General features: G+C 42.0%; 1 protein-coding gene across 7 annotated transcripts in view; it reads right to left on the reverse strand.

Moving 5' to 3' along the window:
- The window catches only part of Plekha7 (pleckstrin homology domain containing A7), a 206,555-nt gene that overhangs the window by 64,766 nt on the left and 124,627 nt on the right, over window positions 1-17,162 (reverse strand). For all 7 annotated transcript variants that reach the window (XM_076846949.2, XM_076846948.2, XM_076846944.2 and 4 more), the window contains 4 exons: window positions 16,621-16,704; window positions 4,130-4,241; window positions 3,094-3,198; window positions 287-359 (listed from right to left, as the gene is read on the reverse strand). In XM_076846949.2, the coding sequence (XP_076703064.2) occupies window positions 287-359; window positions 3,094-3,198; window positions 4,130-4,241; window positions 16,621-16,704 (374 nt within the window). The remainder of the gene's footprint in view (window positions 1-286; window positions 360-3,093; window positions 3,199-4,129; window positions 4,242-16,620; window positions 16,705-17,162) is intronic.

Raw genomic sequence — 17,162 nt, forward strand, 5'->3', positions numbered from 1 at the left:
GCCAGCCCCAGCAAAAGTGAGGCACTAAGCAACTCAGTGACACCCTGTCTCTAAATAAAATACAAAATAGGGTTGGGGATATGGCTCAGTGGTTGAGTGGCCCTGAGTTCAATCCCCAGTATCAAAAAAAAAAAAAAAAAACCACACACACTTTGATAGGGTAATAGGCTACTAATTAGCTCAGACTATTAGTCTGTCTACTGGATTTAAGAAAACCACCAATTGTGTGCCCTTACCACCATTCTCTAACACAAACAGTTCTTGGTTGGCTGAGCCTTAAACTCACCTTTATAGTAAAACAAGCAGTAATCAGCAAGCACAAACCACCTCCTTTTCCACAGTCTCATCCCAGAACTGTCCTGCAAAGCAAAGAAAAGCAGTCAGGACACTATCTGAGCATACTGTTCCCCTCCAATCATGTACAACCTAATAACCTAATTCTGGATCCAAGACTTGCCCATATTCACTCTTTCAATAAATTAATAAATATTTTATTGAATAGCTATTCTTTGAATAGGGCATTAAATTAGATTCAATGTTGGTTTATCACAGGAGGATTTTTTTGTTTGTTTTTTTGGTCTCCAGGAATCAAATTATTATAATCCACCTTATTCTAGAAAGGAAAATGTGAATTCAAAAGTACAGGGCTCCTATTAATAAAGGGATCAGCTCTTAACAAAAGGAAGTTTTTTATTTTGTTTTGTGCTGTAAAATATCTTCATTTGGGCTGATTAGAAAACTGAATTTGCATAGTATTAAATATAGTTTAAGTTAGCTAATTAATTAACTGAGGTAATGTTCCCTTTTAACTAAGCTCAGTTCTCTATGATAAGGAACTGATTTTGTTGTTGTTTTCCTTCCATTCAACGTGGAGATTGGATTTTCTTTGCTATAAAATTTCCTTATAAAAAGAGTCTGGCTTTACTCATCTGAAATGTAAAACTTTACATTTATTAAGAACATTTTAGTGGGGCTGGCTGGGGTTGTGGCTCAGCGGTAGACTGCTCACCTAGCAAGTGTGAGGCCCTGGGTTTGATTGATCCTCAGCACCACATAAAAATAAATAAAGAAAATAAAGGTATTGTGTCCACAATAAAAAATAAATAAATATATAAAAAAAGAACATTTTAGTGGGGAATGAGATTGATCAAATTATGTGTATGTACGAATATAGCATAATAAATCCTACTTATGTATAATTATAATGCACCAATTTAAAAAAGAACATTTTAAAAATAAAAATAAAGGTAATGTGTTCAACTACAACTATGAAAAAAAGAGAACATTTTAAATAACTATGAAAATTCAAAAAATATGGCCAAGGGAGGAAATTAGCAATGTTTCTAGGGTCAGTTCTCTTCAAAACCTAAGAAAATCTCAGAGCTGTTTTTAGCTAAAGTTGTTAAAATTCATATTCCTTATGCAGAAGTTGTTTGACAGGCTTGAATTAAAACAAAAACAAAATAAAACCTGACAATTTCCAAACTAAACATGAGATTTGTTCATCCTTCTATCAAACTGCTAAAACCAAATTTAACTTGATGATGTCATCCATTTATGAATTTTACCTCCTCCAAATTGACCAGATTATTTCTGAGGTCTTGGCACACAATACCTGCTTCCTTTTTAATGGGATTACCCATCCTGCCATACCTAGTGCCAACATCACTTATCTTGGGAAGCCTTTTAGAACTCCCCAGGCACAGCTACACTCTGCTGTGTCCAGAGTGTTCTACACAGACCTGTTATGGGTACAGCACAGTCACTGGGTCAGCAAGGGCATGGAAAGAGGGGAGAAAAATTATTTACGATCCCTTCCCTCTCCTTCCATGTTTCCAAGGAGCATCCTTTGTTCAACAGGGACAGTCATACACATGGAAAAAAATCAGAGATTAAATTACTCAAATATAAAAGAGATGTAGCTAAAAGAGAGGAGAACAGAGGCTGTGAGGGGTGGGGGTGGGAGCAATAGTTTGGGGCCAGAGGCAGATCTGACAGAAGAGACTGAGCACTGTGAAAGCTGTACCAAGAAACAGACCTGGGGAAACACATATCAAATGAACTTTTGGGAATGCTCCCAGGAGTGTGCAACACAATGTCCTTCTCTGACTTCCCACAAAGGATTTTCTAAAATGGATATCATTGCTCTTGGAATTTGATTGGTGGCTTTTGGGGATGCTGACAGGTAGCACAGCATAGGTAGATAGGATGCTATGACAGGATGGATAACAATGTGACACAAGAGATGTGCTGTTTCCCTTGGCAGATGATGAGCTCCTTGAAGACAGGAACCACATGTCACTTATCTCTTTATAGGCTCTGTGAGAGCATTCAGAACATGGCAAACACTTGGGAAGCAAATGAATGAATGACAAGGAGAGAAAAAAGGGGACAAAAGAGACACCGTCCTGGGAGCTCATAGCCCAGCATGACCACAGGACTAGAAGTGGATAAACTTGGGGTTGGAGATGAAGCATGGCCTGGGGGAGATAGAGATATCACTTCCTCACTGAATGAAAGTGGAAGAAGGAGGAGCAGGTGATGGTTCTGAGGTCTCTAACCTGTGTGCCCAGGAGAGTAGGTATAGACCCCATATTATTAAGATCCAGAAAAAACAGGCTAGGGGAAAGAGAGGTAAGGGGTGTGGAAACAATGAGCTGAGTCTGGCTGATTTGGAATTTGGGGTGCTAAAGAGCTAGATATGTGTGCTAGAAAAGAGAGAGGAAAAGATGGGACTTTTTCAGTCAAATAATATTAAAGACTTTAACATCGGGAAGGAAGGTTCTAGTAGAGATTGGTGGTAAGGTTAAATTCAGGCTGACCCATTCACACTATGGCCTGGTTCCCAGGTCAGCCGACAGTACCAGTGGTCAGAGGTTGAGTGGGTTTTGGGAGAGAAGCTGTAATCCTTCAGCAGCCAGTCCACTCATAAAAATGAACAGCAAATCACTCAGCATGGTGGGCAGAATGCATCTGTCCCCACACAAACTTGGGAGCAAAAACTTTTGTGCCTCTCCCTGTGTCCTGGGGCCAGGAAAAAGAAGAAATGCAGCAAGGACCATCCCTCCACCTCCCACTCCTCAGCCTCCTCACCTGCTTGTGCAGCCAGCCCCTCACCACCACTGGAACATTGGGGTTTCTCCGAATGGCCTGTTCCCTCTTCCCAAAACTGTGGACTTTATTGCTGGACTTAATGATCTAGGAAAAAGCAGAGTTAAACTCTAGCAGCAGGGAATTTAGGGAGGCGCAAGAAAGCACTTGTGGTAGGAAGGCTGTTGGCTCTCGCTGCTTTACTCTAAGTGGCAGCACCCTTTGATCAAAACAGCAACGAGACAGAGAATAGGCATGCACATGGCCATAGCATTCTAATTAAAAAGCAAGCTCAAGACCTGGCAAGCCTCCCAGCTGGGTCACAAAGAAAAAAATTTAAAGGGATTTTTCAACCAACTCACCAGCAGCTGTTGTCTCTAATATGTCTATGGCTCTCTGGTGTAAAGCTATTTTTTGGTCATAGATTTCTTGCCTATGTCCTGATCTTTACCCTCCTGTCTGGGTTTGCTCTTCAGTACTCTCCCCCATTCTGCAATGCTGACTCTTCTCCCTGATCTTCAGTCAGTGTTCCCACACACTGAGCACAGGAACTTTGGTGCTCTTTCCAAGGACACCCTTCCTCAGGTCCATCTGTCACAGAATCTCATCAGGCTTTAACACACAGCCCATAGGAACAACAGTGTGGCCTTCTCAACACATGCCAAGAAAGTAGAGAATGTGTTCAAGGACCCAGATATCAGTCCTGGTCTTTCAGCAATCACCCATTTTCTTGGACAAGGGACATAATGCTTCCTGACCTCAATATCCTGGGCTGAGATTGTGGCTCAGTGTTAGCATTTGCCTAGCATGTGTGAGGCACTGGGTTCGATTCTCAGCACCACATATAAATAAATAAAACAAAGGTCCATTGACAACTAAAAAAATATTTTTAAAAAAATATCCTGACCTATCACTTAGGGAGGATACTTCTTAGGGATCTCCCTCACAAAACTATGGTGATGATCGAATGGGCCTCTGATTATAAGGGGGCTTGGCAAAATACAAAAGGGAGAGATGGAAACAGTGGCCAGAAACTCACCTTGGGTCCAGGCTTGGCCTCCAGGGTAGATGTCGTACCAGCTGTAGATGTTTCACTGACCATGCTGGATGGTCTTTGGTTTTTCTCTTGCTTTGACATATGTGGGTTTGGCCTGTGGGGAGACATGGGGAATCCAATGTGTTAGTGCCAAGCTAAGGAGTGGGAAATGGTAGCAGAGATTTGTTCCATGTTGGAATTGGTTGCTTGGCCTTAGAATGATTCAAGCCAGATTTTTAAGAGACTACCTGACTCCAGACTACAGCCGAAGGGACTGCCCTAGTGCTTCAGGGAACCAAGAGAAAGACAGATGGGCACATTTCCACAGCCAGACAGCCACAAAGGCGCCCAGACTGTCATCCCTGCCTGTTGTCCTAAGGTCCTCATACTTGCTGTCCTACTTGGGTGTCTGTGACAACTTCCCCATCAGATGGGCACACACTATTCTTCACAGGAGGCAAGAGCAATTCATACCCTTACACACACACACAAACACACACACCTCTATTTCCCTGACTCCCAAAAGAAACTGTTTATAATTAGTAACAAGAAATCACTTGCGCACACATGCACACCCCCATATACACAGAGAATGCTTACATAAATGCCGATGGGGCTTGCCTCCCAAAATAGACTACTCAACAAAGAGTACTATTCTGGGAACACTCCATTTGCCCCAAAATAGAGCCATAAAAGATATTAACCCCTTGTACTATGCCTGGAGAGGCAGAAGAGATGAAGCCTTCCGTGCACCCCAATGAGGATCTCTGGTGCTTCCCTATCAGCATCCCAGAGATGCAGTACATTCCACTGAGAAGTTGCCCTGGGAGGGCTAGCACACTGGGAACATCTTGGCTCGACTCTAAAGAGACACTTGAGAGCATTCTCCTCACCTGCCTCCACAAAGCCCCTGCATCTGCCAGTCTTTCAAAGCAGTGGTGACAAATACCTCCACACAAATTCAATACCTCTCTTGAACAGTTCAATACCAGATTCCAAGACCTTGCCAACTCCAGGACCAGTAAGCTTCCCTTTAAGAAGAAGTCTCAGTGTTTGGTGGCTGGGTTTTGTCCACTGTTCTGACGGGCAACAGGATCCAGGCAGTTTGATGCCAGTCAGACTATAATAAATTGAGACTCGCTGCCTGAAGAATAGAAAAAAAAAATCTGCTTTGGAGGACTGCACCAGGACCCTGAAGTGATGGAGCTGGAGAATCCAGCCAGTCACAGCCAAATAAAAAGCACTTGAGATGTCCTTCAAGAGGCTCACTTTTCGAGAGGTGTGATGGAGAAATTCCAGTTTCCACTGTAGAGATTTGGTGCTCTCTTCAAAGAACAGGGCTGCTGAAAGGAGAAGTGAACTTTCACATGCTCTGAGCCAGAGCCCCAACCCTCTGTACCAGGAGGGAAATTCTCCACACAAGTCTCCGTGACTACTGTGCCCCCAGAGCAGTTCCAGCAGCAGGACCACTGTAGCAAGCTTTCCAAGGGGCCAGGCCCTGTGGGATGCTTGGCAGCTGGAGGTGCACATCCCACCAGCAGAAAGATCACTGGCTCCTTATCAGCTCAGGCACTTACTTCAGATTCCCCGCCCCCGGCCTCCATCCCAGCCAGACTTTTGTTACTGCTCCCCACTCAGAAGGAGAATGTCACCATGCTCAGCCGCTCCCCTGTTGGCAGACACTGTGTGCAGTGAGAGATAATCACCATTTGGGGGTGGGAAGGGGCTCTGAGAAGCTGCCTTTTTCATCCCCTGCTTCCAGGCAGAACTATGTCTGAAACATGGTTTTCAGCTGGTTTTACCTAACTTTAGATTTCCAGAGGGGGAAATAAGGAAGAAGAGCTCTCAAGTTAAGGCAGTTGACTGAATCTCTAGTCAAAATTCAGGACACACAGTCCAACGACAGAAAAGATTTGTCTGGGATTTTATCAAATTTAATTTGCTTTCACTTAAGCTACTAATAGAGTCTTATTATATATGGAATATTTGAGAAATATAAGAAAAAGCTAAAAGCAGAGTAAATAAAATCACTCAGAGTCCTGCTATCCAAATGCTTGATATATTTATATCCACTCTTTTTTTTTTATGCCTGTTTTGGGTTTCAGGGGGTGAGCACTTTTTGGTTTTTACATAATTGTGAGCGTGAACTTACATCCATTTTTTAAACCATTGTAAAATCATCAACATGATTTTAAATGACTACCTCATTTTCCATCAATGAAAAATGAGACACCCAATATCTTCCATGTAGGACAAAGATCTATGATTGATCCTGGAAATCCAGAACAAATGGATACTGTTGCCATTTCTGTACCTTACAATTTTGAGTTCTAACTGCCTCCCCACATGTTCTAACCCCCAGCACTCCCCAGCCATTCCCTAGTGGAAGAAAGATGACAGCCTTGGGTAAGCCAGGAAAGAGGGTATGACAGCCATGTGGGGAGCCATCTATGAACAGATTTTGGCTATAGAAGGGCTGACTGTGGCTATAACTCTGGACATCAGTGAATGACAGCAGTAGATGGGGGAGGAAAAGAAAGGAACACACAACGACAATTCTAGTTCTCATGCACTGTGCTGCTCAGCCACACCCAAGGGAAGCTTATGAGAAGACATGATGAAAGTCCAAATTCAATTTGCCCCAGGGAAGAGACTGAGTTGTCTATATGAACACAGAGCATGTCCTCCCCAGGGCCTCTCACAGGCAGGGACAGCTCCCAACTCAAGCCACAGACTCAGCCAAGACCTGATTCTTTGAAAGATCAAGGGACAACACAGCTACCCACCCTGTCCAAGTAATAAGATCTGTCTTCAGAGGATGTTCCTCTGAATCTCCTCAACATGGATCATGGTCTTTCAGATCCTTCACAGGCGATAAGTCTTTAGAAATAACTACAAGTTATCCAGAATTATAAAGTAGAAAAAACAATGGTGGTCATACTTGGGGATACCACTTGGCATTAAACAGGAATATGAAAAAAGTTTCCAAATAATTTTTTTACTCGGCTGAAAAACTGGCTCTGATAGAAACTACTACTAGTGGTTCACCTCAAAAGCTTAGCAATGGGAACATCCTTGTGTGACACATTCGGAACAGACAACACTCCAAGGGATATCTCTCACTTGGATATGGGAATGCCGGTACATTTGTTCCAGCCAATTTCATCTTACAGGGGTATTCCCCACTTAAAAGCCTGGGAAGACACTGATTTGTCCTCAAGTCCTCAAACTGGGTGTACTGTACTGGTAAGTCTCGACCAAGAAATGTTCCCATCCCAGAGAAGAGCCTGTGTCTCTGAACAAAGCAACTGTGAAAAACACATGCCCCTGGCATGCCCTCAGGCACATTGAGTCATGCAGATCCCTGGGACAGGAGACCAAACAACCTGCACATGCAGACTCTTGGTGTCATTAAACAAAATCTATTAACTTAAAAGCCTGCTTGCTGGGTTGCTGTGCTATCTGGATTCCCAGTACAGTGGGATGGTTTGAACAAAGACCTCACTTTCCTTGGTTTAAGCTACATGAATGCCAATTATTTTGCTGGAGGGCTGTGGGCTGAAGTTCAAAACAGAGAGCTAGAGTTTTTGCTCAACTGCCTCCCATGGGAAATACACAAGAGAAGCAAGGACTAGATAAAGTCAATCTGGGAAAAAAAAAAAAAAACAGTTGAAGAATGACTGATTCTACTCTGAACTTTGTCAAGGATGTTTCAGGGGAGCCTAGTCAGGAAATGGCTTTCTCTATGCCTCGATTTCCCCATCTGTATAAGGAGCTGTCTTCTGCTTCCTGCATGTCCAGAACCAAATGCACGTAACATTGATAGACATAGCCAGAAAGGAAGGTTATGAGTACAGAAGTCTTTTTTTTTTTCAGTAGGTCTGCATTTGGAGAAATTTGTTTAAGGAGCCTTAGCTGCCGCTCAATCAATGGCATGAACTGAAGCACTAAAGAAGGATCATAGCAAGACCATTCCCTACTCTATATGTCACAAGAGTTAGGACAAGGACAACCAACCCTGAAGGATAGGTTCGAAAGGTCAAGCAGGCAAAGGGACTAGGTGGCACTTGTCAAGCACCTACTATGGCCCTTTCCCTGTATTACTTCAGTTTTACCATCTCCATTTTGTAGATGAGGGAATTGAGTCCCAGAGAGATTAATGACTTGCTTAAGACAATAGCTGAATCCTGAAGCCTGAGCTTTGCCACAAAGACTGTTCTATGACAAGTCCTGAGGTCTGAGAGAAGTAGGCTTTGGTTCTTAACTCCAAGGCCATGCCCAAACCAGTGGGATCCTGGGGTATTGGAAAGAGCAAGAGCCCAGGTAACTGAATCTCAGTCAAGCTCTGAAGCTTACTGCCTCCCCCACAAATCACATCCAGATCCCTGAGCCTCCGTTTCCATTTTGTAAAATGGAGTGAAAATTGCCTTTCATCTCACAAGGCAATTATATGTATTGAAATGACACTTTGAAAACCATGAAGCACTGCATGAAATGAAATGCATTACTCGTGACTGTTACTAGTGGAGACCCCAGAATTTAAATCCCACCTACAGTTTATTTTTGTTTTGAAGGCACTTCTCTCCAGAAAACTCAAGGTGCCAAACAATTAGTTTATAAACAATGATCACTTCCTATAAAAACAAAGAGTGCTTTATCTGTGAATTTTTAAAAAATATTTTTTATTAGGGGCTGGGGTTATGGCTCAGTGGTAGAGTGCTCACCTAGCATGCAAGGGGCACTGGGTTCAATCCTCAGCACCACATAAAAATAAAATAAAGATATTGTGTCCACCTAAAACTAAAAAATAAATTAAAAATTATTTTTTTAAAAAGTATTTTTTATTAGTTATAGATGGACACAATACCTTTATTTATTTTTTATGTGTTGCTGAGAATCGAACCCAGTGCCTTACACATGCAAGACAAGCACTCTCCTACTGAGCCATAACCCCAGCCCTTTATCTGGGAATTTTTTGTTGTCATTGTTGTTAAAGTTTATAAACTCTGTGGAATAACCCATTCTGAAATAGTGTCAAGAGTCATTAAGACTACAGCAGGAAGTTAGAAAGCTATGGGGAAATAAGGATCTCTTACTAAAAAGACCTCATTAGAGGACACGTGTATGCTACTGATCGGCCAAAAAAATGGGATCCTAGATTCATATCTGTCCTCAAGAATTCTACACAGGGAGCTTAACTAAAATTTCTAATATGAAAGGAGGAGTACATGAGAAGAGGGCACAATTACAGACACCAGCACATTTTTTAAGAAGCTTACGCCCACCAGGAGGTTTGGAAAAAGCAATACACAATGAAAATCAGGAAAAAAAAAAGAAAGTTCTTGTCCCAAATAGGCATAGATACCTCCACACCCCCTCTTCCCAGAGAAAGAGACGCAGACAGACCGCCAACGCTCACTGTAAACTCCCAACACCCTGGGGGAGGCTGTCTGACACGGGTTTTCATTCAGTAACTGTGGCCTCATTACTCAACTATGGCTTTCTGTGTTCCTTCTCTTTCCTCCTCAACTCCTCTTAAACACAGGCTACAATTCCTCAACCCACCCCAGGAGCTGGAGGCCAGCCCAAACAGCACCCCCTCACCTGGCATGAAAATAACCCTGTAAGACTTGCCCCTCAACTCAAATCAGAGAACTAACTGCCTTAGTCTTGTCATAAGTCCTTGCTCTGTGCATGACCTTGGACCAGTCTCTTCCACTGTTCAGGTTCAGTGTGTATCTATGCAGGAGGAGAACTGGTCCTGAACCTCTACTGCTACCTCCACCTCTGCTCTGCTCTGCTCTGCTCTGTCTCAGAGATGCTCCAGTTCTAATCTGTGTCTTTGGCAAGCCCTCTTATCCTCTCTGAACCTCCCAGACTAACAAGCAGCCACTTTTTCATTAGACAATGACATTTTCTAATGCAGATCTGAGCATTTCCCAGACTTGTGAGGGAAGTAAAGCAAGAACACAAGAAGGAAAAAAACAAAACTCATAGGAAGAAACAAAATTACTAATTGCATGAAGCGGCTTCCATTCTACACACAGCAAAGCCACCACTGCAGTATTTTCACCCTAGAGTCAGAGCTGAAGACATGGTTGCTGTGTGGCCGTGAATGCATCCCCAACACCAGTGCCGATGCCCTTCAAATCATCCACTTCAAACATCAACACCTAGGTGTCTGAATGAACTAAGGTCCCCCTCCCCATCCCTTCCCCTACCTGTGACTGTCACAAATGCTGTTTCTGAATCCAGGTAAGAAAACTGAACAGTCAAGTTTCTGCATGTGTTTGCCAGGTGTTTCCATTTTTCCCCATTTTTTTCTGCTGCCATGGCAACCAAATGCAACAGGCAAAGCTAGTCTAAGACTGTCAGCATCTAGAGATAAGGTGCTGGCTCTAACAACCACAGATGGAAACACATCAGCCTCACTGCCCAGAGCCCAACAGATGAGCAGAAGGATGGACTCCTTTGGATGCTCTGGAGTACCCTCTCCCCTGCTCCCTTGCTGATAATCTCTTATTACCAGCTTTTACCAACTTGTGGCTACAGAAGGAGCAGGAGGAAGAGGAGATAGCCATCCCATAGCAGCAGGAGATACCTAGCCCCTAGGCCTAGAATCTGCACAAGCCTTAGGAGAGTCTTGCCCTGCAACCTGTAAAATGAATCCCCCTCAGCAGAACTCAAAGATCAGGAAGATGACTCTTACCTTCAGCAAGATTGTACCTTTTTAAATGTTATCCTCCAAATACCACTCAACATTTCATGCAATTTCACTTGTGTTTCTTTTACAAATAATCCAATGATAAAAATAGAGAAGGGACAAACTAAACTCACCAGGACATCAGGGTGGGCAGGCCAGATAGGGCACTTTCCTGGTTAGGAGCCTCCATGGAGATCCCGCATGCTTTCCAGCTGACTGCTCAGACTGACAGCGTGCTTCTGAAGTTCCAGAGCAATCGCATAGTCTCTCACAACCCCAGGCCCCACCTCAACGTGAAATGCTTGACAGAGCCTGGGGATCAGTGCACACAGCCTGCTGTCAGTCAGCTGCTGGCGTCACCACTAAGGAATGCTTCTCTCCCCTTCCTGAGAGCTGTAGAGGTGTTTTGTCAGTAGGCTCCTGGGCTGCCCAGAGCCAAGGAGAAATTGCTCCTTTGCAAGAGCACCCAACACTGAAACCAAAGCCCTGGGCGTCCAATGTTAAGAATGTGTGTGGCACTTTTAGCAAAAAAAGGGCCGGCTCCAAGCTCACAATTCAAAAACGTCACTAAGAATCAGGAAAGAGGCTTAAGAAGAGCACAAATGATCCAATCTCTGAAAATGAGGCCCTATAAGAAAAGGTTTGAGAACATTTTCTGCAGAAGAGATGGTTGAGAAGGCTTGGCATCTCTCAAGCAAGAGTGAAGTGACTATGGATTTTCATTACCACAAATACGATTACAATTAAAAAGTCTATGCAGCAGTAGCACACTCAGTTGGCAAGCTGTTTGAATATGGCCAACAACAAAGATTGTCCCCTGAAGAACACTCAAGTATGTAATATAGCATGTTGTTTAGAAGCACAACATCTGGAGCCAGAATTCCTGGATTTAAATTTTGACTCCACCACTTACTTAGCTTGTACAAATCTATTGAGTCTAATGACTGATGCCCACCCCCCTTTGGAAACAAAGAACTAAGAACTGAGAACTAAATAGCATAATAGAAAGGGTGAAATGAAAAAACACGTACTCTAGTCATACAGCAAACATAGCTTGTTGGCAACAGGCCCAAAAGGGCTACTTCCCTTATTAGTCTCACTTATTAGTGAGTTATTAAGGGTAATCATTAATGCTATCCAATAAAAATGTGTGATTTTTTCCCCCAGGTACATGGTGGATAAGCACTTCCCTACTTCTCTTGAAGTTGGGAGTGGTTCTGGGACTTGCTTTGACCAATGAAACATGAGTGGAACAGCTAGTGTATAATCCATTCAGGTCCCTTTTTCTTGCCTTTGGCAATTGTGAAAACATAGAAATGAAGCCTCCCTAAGTAAAGATGACAGAACATAGTCCCTCAGGTGACCTACAATGGACACAGAACAAAAATGAAAAATATTTTATTTTAAATCATAAAAATCTTGTTTCTTGTTATCACAGCAGACCCTAGCCTATCCTGAATGATTCTGTATGACTGACACAGAAACTAGAACACTTAGGGCTCTTGTCTTCTGTATCCATCAGATCATAGCTTTCTCTGTACCTCTCATCTGTAAGATAGAAACCGTCTTTGGGTAGACATGCACTGATTATTCCAAGCAGCTCAGATGCGTCCTACCTGCCAACAGGTGAGGAAGATTTACCTGTTTATACCCACAATGGCCCAAGAGAAGTCCCCATGGAGATGGGCCTTATAAATTTCTTTCTTCTCACAGAAAGAACCCAAGATTATTTGACTAAAATCTAAGCTTGCCACCACAGCCCAAAGAATGTTGGGTATCTGGAGAATACTTATGGGTGAACAGAAGAACTTGGGAATAACTAATGAAGAATGAGAAGTTTAGTAAGTTTTCTAAATCAGTGGTTTTCAAGCTTTTGCCTATATCAGAATCACCCAGGAAGCTTGTTAACAACCCAGATTAGTGGGCCCTGTCTCTGAATCAGCAGGTCTGGATAGGCCCAAGAACCTGTATCTTTATTAAGTAACCAAGAGACACCGGTTTAGAAACCACACTTTGAGAATCACTGCTCCAGAAGGATTAGCTTTAAGAAACCAGAGGCGGCGGCTTTGGTGAGGGGAATAAATGGGGTTATAACTCTCCAGGAGTTGGACTTACCAGATACTCTTTGGAGAAATAAAGGAAAGGCCCAGTTTTACTTTTTCCACCCAAGATACTTATCTGACAGTGCATGTACAAGAACACCAATGGTCATCACAGTCATTTATCCTCAACACATAACACCCTTTACAACAAAATTGAGTTTCTTTAAGGGAACAAAAGAGGAATGTCATTTATGTGCATATTTTTTTACCTTTATTTATTTTTATTTGGTGCTGAGGATCGAACCTAGGGTCTCTCATGTGCAAGGTGAGCGCTCTACTGCTGAGTCACAACCCCAGCCCCAATTTGAATATTTTCAAAACAGTTCCTGCAAGGGGAAATTATGCCTTAGCCTCCAGAGTTTCTCCAGGACATATATCTGGATGTGTTTCAGGAAGGAGCAATTTAGGTAATTGGCTACAGCCTTCCTCTTCATCTTTATCTTCACACTCCCCTTCATAAACCTCCACGTCAAGTCATTCTTCTTGACTTCTGACCCCACCGAGGCTGTCATACCTCGCATGGGTTGTTCAGGACCCACACACGTGTGCACACACACTAATCTTCCCACATCTAAACTGTCCCCTTCCTTTAGTTTAGGGCCAGACTTCTTTCATCTTTACCAAGGTCAATCAATCACCAAGTCCTGTCAATTTCAGCTCCCAAGTATCTCCAGAATCCATCCAGTGCTCTTAATTTCTCACTCTAGTTCAATTGGTGTAGACCTTCCATGCTGTACCCTATTTCTCTGTGGGTCTTTGCCCAAGTTGTTCATTTTGACAAAACAGGTTTCAATTTAAACTTCCCAGGACTGAGGGGCTTTCCACAGACCCTACAGCAGGTTAGAGTCTCCTTTGATCAATTCCCACAAAGCCCTGTGTTTCCTCTACCACAAATAATTCATCACATTTTTTATCTTGTCATTATCTATCTTCATAAGCTCCTTGCCAACAGGACCACATTTGTCTTGCTCCAGAGTCCAATACAGCCCCAACACAATTTAAGTTGTGGAAATCTTCACATTTGTTTTTTTTCCTAACCCTTTGTCTCAATGCCTTAAGCACAACCTGCCTTTTACAAGGAATATCCGACTACCCAGTGCCACCCAACTCCTGAGATAATCAGATATACCCATGACATCCAGGAAATGGCCTCAGAAAGAAAGAACACCTTTTCCTTGGAAATTGGATGGAATTGAGATTAATTAGAGATATTCTGGCAGGAAAAAAAAAAAAAAAGCCTACCTACTACTCAGAAGTAGTGAAGAGATAGTTTTCTGTTAAGAATGAAGGGAAGAAGAAATGTTTGTGACAGAATTGTTTAGTGATGGAAGCCTATGCTTCTCTAGCAGCTCTTATTGAAGTTGGTAACTTCCTGCACCAAGAGTTCTGATGGATTCTCCATTCAAACCTTATAAAGATGGGTGACTGTCTCACAAAGGGGACTGAATTCAAGGACCTCCTCTCTTCAGAACTCTATACACAAACTCATTTGGGGCTGGAATTTGAGGAATTTACTCTCTCATACAGAAGTTCTTTCTCCATGTAGGAGACAAGACAAACTTTACCTTCTACTACTTTCTCAACTACAGGATGAGCATCCCTTATCCAAAATGCTTAAAATTCAAAGTGTTTCAGATTTCAGAGTGTTTCAGATTTAGGAATATCTACATGGACTTTACCAGTTGAGCATACCTAATTAAAAAATCCTAAAATCTGAAAAACTTTTTTAACGTATTTCTTTTTAGTTATAGATTGACATAATACCTTTATTTTATTTCTTTTTATGTGGTGCTAAGGATAGAACCTAGTGCCTCACATGTGCTAGGCAAGCGCTCTACCACTGACCCATAACACCAGCTCCCTGAAAAACTTTTTTTTTTTTTAATTTTTATTTTATTTTTCAGTTATCGGCAGATACGACATCTTTGTTTGTATGTGGTGCTGAGGATCGAACCCGGGCTACACGCATACCAGGCGAGCGCGCTACCGCTTGAGCCACATCCCCAGCCCAGAAGCACTTTTTAAAATTTGATTATTTTCAGTGTAGAACCTGTGCTATAGAGGACCAATTGTACCTTCCACTTAGATTTACAAATTGTTAATATTTTGCTACATTTGCTTTCCCTTTCTGTGTCCATCCGTTTGTCTCTCTCTCACACACAAAATCATCACACTCAGAAATTTTAACAGATACTACAGTCCACAGTCAGATACCCCCTTTTATCCCAATTATATTCTTTTTGAAAAACTTTTTGAGTGCCAATATAATTCTCAAATTTTTCAATTTTGGAACATTTCAGATAAAGGATGCACAACCTGTAGTATTAAAGTCAGACCCCCCCGCCCCCCGCCAACCCTGAGCCTGGCAGTCATGTCCCATGGACCACCATTACCAAAATAATTAACCAAGCAATTTCTGACAAAGTCAGAGGCTGGATTGCCTGAAGAGAATACCACATAAAGACAGCAGAGACCTTAAAATCTAGCCATCCTTGGGTGGCATCTGGCTCTCTACTTCTAGCCATCTGACTTTGTACAAGTGACTTTTATTTTTTTGCTTCCCAGTATCTTCACCTCTAAAGAGTGATGATGGTCAACCTCTCAGGATTACTGTATTACACGAGATATGCATGTAAAGCCTCCAGCACAGAGCAAACGTGCAAGAAAAGTCAGTACTTTTAAAATTAGAAATCTATAATTTCTAATTTTAAAAGTTCTGTAGGATAATGAATCTAAACTGAAAATACTATAGAGATAAAATTACATGTTTTGAATTTACTTCAAAATAATCCAATGGGTGAAAGGAAGGGTATGGATGGAATAAAATTATGAGCACATTGGAGTTACTGCCTTCTCTCAACTTTTATATGTTTAAATTTTTCCATAATTAAAAAATTCAAAAACAGTAAGTACTAAGGCAGGAAAATACTACAAAAATATAAATACTGATGGTTTATTTTAAGATCACATTTTATTTAAGTGACAGAACGTAGGGAAAAATTTATTTAAAACTTAAAGCTAATATCCCTATTCCTTTGCTTCTCAAAAATAAATATTTTCTTCAGATAGAATTGCCCCAGATGAAAAGGGAGCAGAACAACTTATGCACTTTTCTTGCCTTCATTTTTTGGGAAAACAATATGTGCTGCTCGGGTTGTACATGTATTTTTAAGTAGACAATCCCTGGTGACAGAATCCACCTCTGAGCAACTAGCCAGACGTCAGCTGAAACTGAACTGTGGAGCAGGAAAGTTCCCATATTAGGAACAGAGCAGACAGGATTCAAAATGTTCAGGGATAGTGGTATCACCAGCTTCCTCACTTATAGATCCCAGCTTTGGACTCTCGTGAGGCTTACCTGTGAGGCTGACTCTCAGTGTGAGGTTATATTTATTCTCATACCAGATGAGTGGTCTAATCAGAGCACAGCTAATATGTTAGATGATGCTTCAGGGGAAAGGGAACTTTTAAGAGGCTCTGACTGTAACAACCTCAGCATATCCCTATATCATCTCTCCTTTACCACATCACCCTCTGATAGAATTCTGGAGATTGAAAAATAAAATTCTTCCCACATTTCACATTGAATCAACAAACCCACTCCAATAGTCCAATAAGCTGTGTTCTAAGCAAATACCTTTAAGCCCCCAAACTCTGCCTGGATTAGAAGAATATATAAAAATACTTACTCTTCTTGAAGAATGAATTCACTGTTTTCTGGAGAAAACTGCCCGGTCACAGGATGCCTGAATGCTGTGGTGTGCTGGTTATGGCTAGAGAGAGAGAGAGAGAGAGAGAGAGATGATGAATGAGAAGTCATGTTAACAAAAGGATTACAAACACAACCAGTCAGTAACATCTGGGGGACCCTAGGTCACCATCACTCCTCACACAGTGAGGGAAGTGGGCCTTTTCTCAGAGAGGCATTTAATCTCTCAAATGCAGTTACATTGGAAAATCAAGAATTTCCAACTCAGGTGCCAAAGCCCACCTTAAAGACAAGAATTTTAATTCCAAGGAAGTCTTGACTTCAAGGAAGATTGTGTATCTTGGAGACATTTCATGAAGTACTTACTCTAATACACTGAGGGGCTGAACAGCAAATTATTTTAAGATAGCATGAGCTAAAATAAGAATGAAGGGAAGCAGAAGACACTTTCAACAGCTTATAACAATCATAAAGCAGGGAAAGAATTCTAAGAATTAACTTCCCGCCCAGAAAATTCTATCT

The sequence above is a fragment of the Callospermophilus lateralis genome, chromosome 2 (assembly GCF_048772815.1).
Source record: "Callospermophilus lateralis isolate mCalLat2 chromosome 2, mCalLat2.hap1, whole genome shotgun sequence".
Classification (NCBI taxonomy): Eukaryota; Metazoa; Chordata; class Mammalia; order Rodentia; family Sciuridae; genus Callospermophilus; species Callospermophilus lateralis.